This window comes from Silurus meridionalis, chromosome 26 (assembly GCF_014805685.1).
Source record: "Silurus meridionalis isolate SWU-2019-XX chromosome 26, ASM1480568v1, whole genome shotgun sequence".
Classification (NCBI taxonomy): domain Eukaryota; kingdom Metazoa; phylum Chordata; class Actinopteri; order Siluriformes; family Siluridae; genus Silurus; species Silurus meridionalis.
Genome location: NC_060909.1, coordinates 19178491 through 19185990, shown reverse-complemented (window position 1 = coordinate 19185990; position 7500 = coordinate 19178491). Strand labels below are relative to the sequence as shown.

General features: G+C 44.9%; 1 protein-coding gene across 1 annotated transcript in view; it reads left to right on the top strand.

The window, feature by feature from the left end:
* Positions 1–7500, top strand: part of LOC124379821 (aryl hydrocarbon receptor-like) — a 43014-nt gene that overhangs the window by 12390 nt on the left and 23124 nt on the right. Inside the window, exon 2 of the mRNA XM_046840400.1 lies at positions 1219–1406. Within this exon, the coding sequence (XP_046696356.1) occupies positions 1219–1406 (188 nt within the window). The remainder of the gene's footprint in view (positions 1–1218; positions 1407–7500) is intronic.

Here is a 7500-nt window from a genome sequence, read left to right as displayed (position 1 = left end):
AGTTGTTCTAAGAGAAGTTCTGAGAGAACAAGTGATTGAGGAGAAGAACTGCATGGAGACTGGTGGCACGACTGGTGTACAGTTAAATGCCCTCCTCCCACACACACACACACACACACACACACACACACACACACACACACATACATTGAACCATTGATCCAGTTATAACTCTGCTTTCAATCTTATTCATGATCAGATGAACAGCCAATCATGTGTCGGGGGCGGGGTTTACAGCTGGTTGTCGTGGTTTTGCTGGTAACATTTAGGTAACACACTCAACCTTCACAGCCACAACAGCTCTGTGTGTGTGTGTGTGTGTGTGTATGTGTGTGTGCACACAAAGAGACTCAAAACAGTCTAAGAGTCCTGGGAACGGAATAATAGACAGAATCTCTCTCTCTCTCTCTCTCTCTCTCTCTCTCTCTCTCTCTCTCTCTCTTTTTTCTTTTCCTCGCCCTGTCAAACAGGAAGTGAGGTCACATCGGAGACCTTCTCACAGTTACAGACAAACAGAGATGTTGAACACATTCCTCAGATTTTTCTCTTTCCCTCTCTCTTTCCCTCTATCTCTCACTCTACACCTCTCTCTTCCTCTCTCTCTCTTTCACCCCGTCTCACCCTGTCTTTATTTTTAGGCCTGTTTTTTTGTTTTACTAAAGCAAAACACCGACCAGCTCATAATTGTTTACAGACGTTCCTTCTCTCCCTCCCTCTTTCTCTTTCTCCATCCCCCTCTTTTTCTTCCTTTCTTTCCCTTTCTCTCTCCCTCCTTTTATCTCTCTCTTTCTCCCCTCCTCCCTCTCTTTCTCTCCCTCCCTCCCTCTCTTTCTCTCCCTCCTCCCTCTCTTTCCCTCTCTCCCCCTCTCTCCTCTCCTCTGTACACTCATGTTTGACAGTTGTAAAGCCCGTGATGAACAGATCAGAGATGAATGGGAATAAAAGTGTAACTCGAGGCTGAACCTCAGAACGTTCCCTCGTTTCCCTCTGTGGTTTGATGTTATACAAAATCTTAAATTTGCTGTTTGCAGCACAAGTCAGCTGTCATTGCTGATTGGTTACAGGTGTGGTAGGGGCGGAGCTTACCCCAATCGTAGCGTTTTGTCATTTCCACAGTGTTAGCGTTTTGGTTTACAAGTTAAAAACGAAAGCATCCACCTACAGACTTGTCAGCGAGACGAAGCTCGTATCTAACCCACGTTCTGCTTCTTGTTCCAGACCGAAGCCTCCTCCACCCGAAGGCTCCAAGTCGAATCCTTCTAAGCGGCACAGGGATCGGCTGAACATGGAGCTGGACAAGCTGACCAGCCTGCTGCCCTTCTCCGAGGACGTTCGCTCCCGGCTGGACAAACTGTCCGTCCTCAGGCTCAGCGTCGGATACCTGAAGGTCAAGAGTTTCTTCAACGGTGAGTCAATGGTTCAGTTTACTTTAGCTTCCAGTTCAGGTTTTTGTGGGATCAGAGAGGGGTTCAGGGTTGGTTTGAAAGTGTGTGTGTGTGTGTGTGTGTGTGTGTGTGTGTGTGTGTGTGTGTGTGTGTTCACTGAGTGAACAGTCCTTTTAGTCACCTGATCCACAAATCTGTCATCACCCCCATGTTGTTGTGATAATCCTGTCTCGGCCAGTGAACTCAACATGGCCGCCGCTATCACAGTGTCCTGCTGCCTGTGTGTCTCTGGTTTGGAATTTCACACCACATGTGGCGTCTTAATGGACACTTCCTCTTAGCTGAGGCTGCAGTGGACACACCTTTCTAACCAACAGCATCTCCTGTTTCCATACACACACACACACACACACACACACACACACACACACACACTGAATGCTGGGGTCAGCAGTTTTAGGTTCATTGCACATTGTATGCCCCTCATCCAATCAGAACACACCAAATGGCTCCCAGCAAATTAGAGCATGCTGTACTCTCAGCCAATCAGAACAGCCAGTCAGAACCCACTGTACTGCTTTTAGCCAATCGGAACACAGTGCTCCTCATCCAATTAAAATGTGCCGTACTACTCTCATGTGAATCAGAATACATCGTATTGCTCTCAGGCAATTAGAACACACCTCACGGCTCTTAGCCAATCAGAACACCCCATACTCCTCTCAACTAGTTACTGTGTTTCAGCCAATCAGAACACCCCATACTCCTCTCAACTAATTACTGTGTTTCAGCCAATCAGAACACCCCATACTCCTCCCAACTAATTACTGTTTCAGCCAATCAGAACACCCCATACTCCTCTCAACTAGTTACTGTGTTTCAGCCAATCAGAACACCCCATACTCCTCTCAACTAATTACTGTGTTTCAGCCAATCAGAACACCCCATACTCCTCTCAACTAATTACTGTGTTTCAGCCAATCAGAACACCCCATACTCCTCTCAACTAATTACTGTGTTTCAGCCAATCAGAACACCCCATACTCCTCTCAACTAATTACTGTGTTTCAGCCAATCAGAACACCCCATACTCCTCTCAACTAGTTACTGTGTTTCAGCCAATCAGAACACCCCATACTCCTCTTAATTAATTACTGTGTTTCAGCCAATCAGAACACCCCATACTCCTCTCAACTAATTACTGTGTTTCAGCCAATCAGAACACCCCATACTCCTCTCAACTAGTTACTGTGTTTCAGCCAATCAGAACACCCCATACTCCTCTTAATTAATTACTGTGTATCTCTCGGCCAATCAGAACACCCCATACTCCTCTCAACTAATTACTGTTTCAGCCAATCAGAACACCCCATACTCCTCTCAACTAGTTACTGTGTTTCAGCCAATCAGAACACCCCATACTCCTCTCAACTAGTTACTGTGTTTCAGCCAATCAGAACACCCCATACTCCTCTCAACTAATTACTGTGTTTCAGCCAATCAGAACACCCCATACTCCTCTTAATTAATTACTGTGTATCTCTCGGCCAATCAGAGCACAGCCTTTTCCTCACAGCTGATAAGAACACACTGTACCAGTTGGATAGACAAACAGACAGATCAAGACGTGCTGATAGACAGATAGATACAGACGGATGAATAAAAAGAGAGACAGACAGATACATGAGTACTGATAGGAGTCTGTTACACCTTACCTGTGTGCTGTATGTAAAGAATGTGTGTGTGTGTCTGTCTGTCTGTGTGTGTGTGTATGTGTGTGTGTCTATGTGTCTGTCTGTCTATGTGTGTGTGTGTGTGTGTGTGTGTGTGTGTGTGTGTCTGTGTGTGTGTGTGTGTGTGTGTGTGTGTGTGTGTGTGTTGTTTGTCTGTGTGTGTGTTTGTCTGTGTGTGTGTGTGTGTGTGTGTGTGTGTGTGTCTGTCTGTCTGTGTGTGTGTGTGTGTGTTTGTCTCTGTGTGTGTGTGTGTGTGTGTGTGTGTGTGTTTGTCTGTGTGTGTCTGTGTGTCTGTCTATGTGTGTGTGTGTGTGTGTCTGTGTGTCTGTCTATGTGTGTGTTTGTCTGTGTGTGTGTGTGTGTGTGTGTGTTTCTATGTGTCTGTCTGTCTATGTGTGTGTGTGTGTGTGTGTGTTTGTCTCTGTGTGTGTGTGTGTGTGTGTGTGTGTGTTTGTCTGTGTGTGTGTGTGTCTGTCTATGTGTGTGTGTGTGTGTGTCTTGTGTGTGTGTGTCTGTGTGTGTGTGTGTGTGTGTGTGTGTGTGTGTGTGTGTGTGTGTGTGTCTAAGGATTTAGTTTTATACAGTTTCTCTCTCTTTCTGTCCCATGCTCTCTCTCTCTTTAGCGTTCAGAAAAGGTGAAGTTGAACTCACGCTTCCTTTCATTGTTTTCTCTCAAAATATAAACAGACAGAGAGAAGGACAGGTCGAGAGACAGACAGAGAGAAGGACAGGTCGAGAGACAGACAGAGAGAAGGACAGGTCGAGAGACAGACAGAGAAAAGGACAGGTCAAGAGACAGGCTGCTTTGTATCTGTGAGAGATAGAGACAGACAGGAGAAGGCCAGGAAGGTGAAAGGTGAGAGAATGAAAAGAGAGAAAGAGAGATTGGAAAGAGGATAGACAACACACAAGTCTGCTCACACACACACACACACACACACACACACACAGTGTCATGTTTTAATTGCCTTTTGAGACTCACACTATTAGAGCATTGCCTCTAGGGCTAAAGTTTGAGGTGTGTGTGTGTGTGTGTGTGTGTGTGTGTGTGTGTGTGTGTGTGTGTGTGTGTTTGTGTTTGCGGTTCTGCCCTAGTAACCACCTGTGTAAATCGGATCTTGTGTACACAGGGCACTGGTGAGGCCTTGTTGCCATGGTGATGTTGTAGCGGAGCTCTGTGTGTGTGTGTGTGTGTTCTAAGTATTTATTTTATTTATTTAATTGTCAGTGTTTGTATAGATGGATTTGAAGAAAACATATTGACGATGACAGTGAAGAGGTCATGTGACCTGAGACATGTGATCTCATTGAGTGAATTCGGTGTTTCAGCTGAGGCCCTGCAGAAGCTCTGAATGTGAAATGTAACTGTTCTGCTCAGCTCACATCACACCGTGTTTACCTGCGTATAGCTCCATCTAAAGATCCTACACACGTGGAAAAGCCAGGTGTCCCAATACTTTTGGCTATGCAGTGTGTGTGTGTGTGTGTGTGTGTGTGTGTGTGTGTGTGTGTGTGTGTGTGTATACACCGCACCACCAAGTCCACTGCTCTCCCACGCTGGCTTACGGCCATCTTGTGTCCTCACATGCTCTTAGAGGAAATTACTCAACCCGTGTTTTTGTGTTCTCAAAGTGTGATTAATCATGAGGTGTGTGTGTGTGTGTGTGTGTGTGTGTGTGTGTGTGTGTGTGTGTGTGTGTGTGTGTGTGTGTGTGTGTGTGTGTATGCTATTTGATGGGAGTTTATTACATTGACACACACACAACACATAATGTACATTCACACACACACAACACATAATGTACATTGACACACACACACACAACACATACTGTACATTGACACACACACAACACATAATGTACATTGACACACACATACACAGCACATACTGTACATTGACACACACAACACATAATGTACATTGACACACACACACACACACACACACACACACACACACACGATTTAACCTGTGATAGAGAGAAAGAAGAAAAACTGGAGTGTGTTCTGTGGCTGAGAAGAATACCACTGTTGACCTTTTTTAATAAATGTTCCTTTCATCCATCTTTCTTTCTCACTTTCTCTCACTTCCATCTCTCTCTCTCTCTCTCTCTCTCTCTCTCTCTCTCTCTCTCTCTCTATCTCCAACTGTTTTTCTCATTGTTTCTCTCTCTCTCTTTCTCTCTTTTGTTATTGATGGAGGATTTCTCTCTTTTTCCAGAGAGAGCATCTGCGTATATGTGTGTGTGTGTGTGTGTGTGTGTGTTTGTGTGTGTGTGTGCAGGTGAGGAATGAGTGCGGTTTCCTAACCCCGGCATGACATCACCACCTCATAAATAACACCATTGAGAGATGTGACGCCTTCTATGTGTGAGAGAGAGAGAGAGAGAGAGTGTGTGTGTGTGTGTGTGTGTGTGTGTGTGTGTGTGTGTGTGTGTGTGTGTGAATAGTTATAGCATATTATAAAGGACTATGCAACTCATACACACACAACTGGACCTGTCTCTCTCTCTCTGTCTGGACCTGTCTGCCTTACTGTGACCTGTCTCTCTCTGTCTATCTGGACCTCTCTCTGTCTCTCTCTGTCTATCTGGACCTTTCTCTGCTTTTCTTTCTCTCTTTCTCAGTTTGGACCTGTCTTGCTCTATCAGGACCTGGCTTTCTGTCTAGACCGGTCTGTCTGTCTCTGTCTGAACCTTTCACTCTCTATGTCTGGACCTGACACTCTCTGTCTGGGCTTGTCTCTCTCTGTCTGAACCTGTCTCTCTCTCTCTGTCTGGACCTGTTTCTATCTCACTCTCTCTGTCTGGACCTGTCTATCTCTATCTCTGGACTTATCTATCTCTCTCTTTCTCTGTTTGGAGCTGTCTCTCTGTCAGAACTTCTCTCTCTGTCTGAACCTGTCTTTCTCTGTCTATCTGGACCCCTCTCTCTCTGTAGACCTGTCTGTCTCTCTTTGGTCTTGTTCCCACATGAGCAGCTGCATTTGTTTTGACTGAGAAGCCAGTTGCTGTGAGCTGCCTCTGCTTGATGCTATCGCAACCTCACACACACACACACACACACACACACACACACACACACACACACACACACACACAGAGTCTGGGAGCAGGGCTGTGTCCTAAACCTGAGCTACTGTACTGTTCAGCAGGGCAGTGTGTGGATTGGGACGCAGCCATGTGTTATAAGGCATTCATTACGACTTTGTAGTAAGGAAGTAGTACACTACTCTGACTCACTGTGTAGTATAGTGCAGTGTAATGTTGTGTAGTGCAGTGTAGTGTAGTGTAGTGCAGTGTAATGTTGTGTAGTGTAGTGCAGTACAGTGTAGTGCAGTGTAATGTTGTGTAGTGTTAGTGTAGTGCAGTACAGTGTAGTGCAGTGTAATGTTGTGTAGTGTTAGTGCAGTGCAGTACAGTGTAGTGTAGTGCAGTGTAATGTTGTGTAGTGCAGAACAGCGTAGTGTAATGCAGTGTAATGTGTAGTGCAGTACAGTGTTTTGTTGTGTAGTGTAGTGCAGTGTAATGTTGTGTAGTGTTATTGTAGTGCAGTGTAATGTTGTGTAGTGTTAGTGTAGTGCAGTGCAGTACAGTGTGGTGTAGTGCAGTGTAATTTTGTGTAGTGCAGAACAGTGTTGTGTAGTGCAGTACAGTGTTTTGTTGTGTAGTGCAGTGTAATGTTGTGTAGTGTTAGTGCAGTGTAGTGTAGTGCAGTGTAATGTTGTGTAGTGTTAGTGTAGTGCAGTACAGTGTGGTGTAGTGCAGTGTAATTTTGTGTAGTGCAGAACAGTGTTGTGTAGTGCAGTACAGTGTTTTGTTGTGTAGTGCAGTGTAATGTTGTGTAGTGTTAGTGTAGTGTAGTGCAGTGTAATGTTGTGTAGTGTAGTGTAGTGCAGTGTAATGTTGTGTAGGTTAGTAAAGTGTAGTGCGGTGCAGTACAGTGTAGTGTAGTGCAGTGTAATGTGTGTGTTAGTGTAGTGCAGTACAGTGTAGTGCAGTGCAGTGAAATGTTGTATAGTGCAGTACAGTGTAGTGCAGTGCAGTACAGTGTAGTGTAGTGCAGTGAAATGTTGTATAGTGCAGTACAGTGTAGTGTTTTGTTGTGTAGTGCAGTGTAATGTTGTGTAGTGTGTAGTGCAGTGTAGTGTAGTGTTGTGTAGTGTTAGTGTAGTGTTGTGTAGTGCAGTGTAATGTTGTGTAGTGTTAGTGTAGTGAAGTGCAGTGTAATGTTGTGTAGTTTTAGTACAGTGTAGTGCAGTGTAATGTTGTGTAGTGTTAGTGTAGTACAGTGTAGTGTTGTGTAGTGCAGTGTAATGTTGTGTAGTGTTAGTGTAGTGTAGTGTAGTACAGTGTAGTGTTGTGTAGTGCAGTGTAATG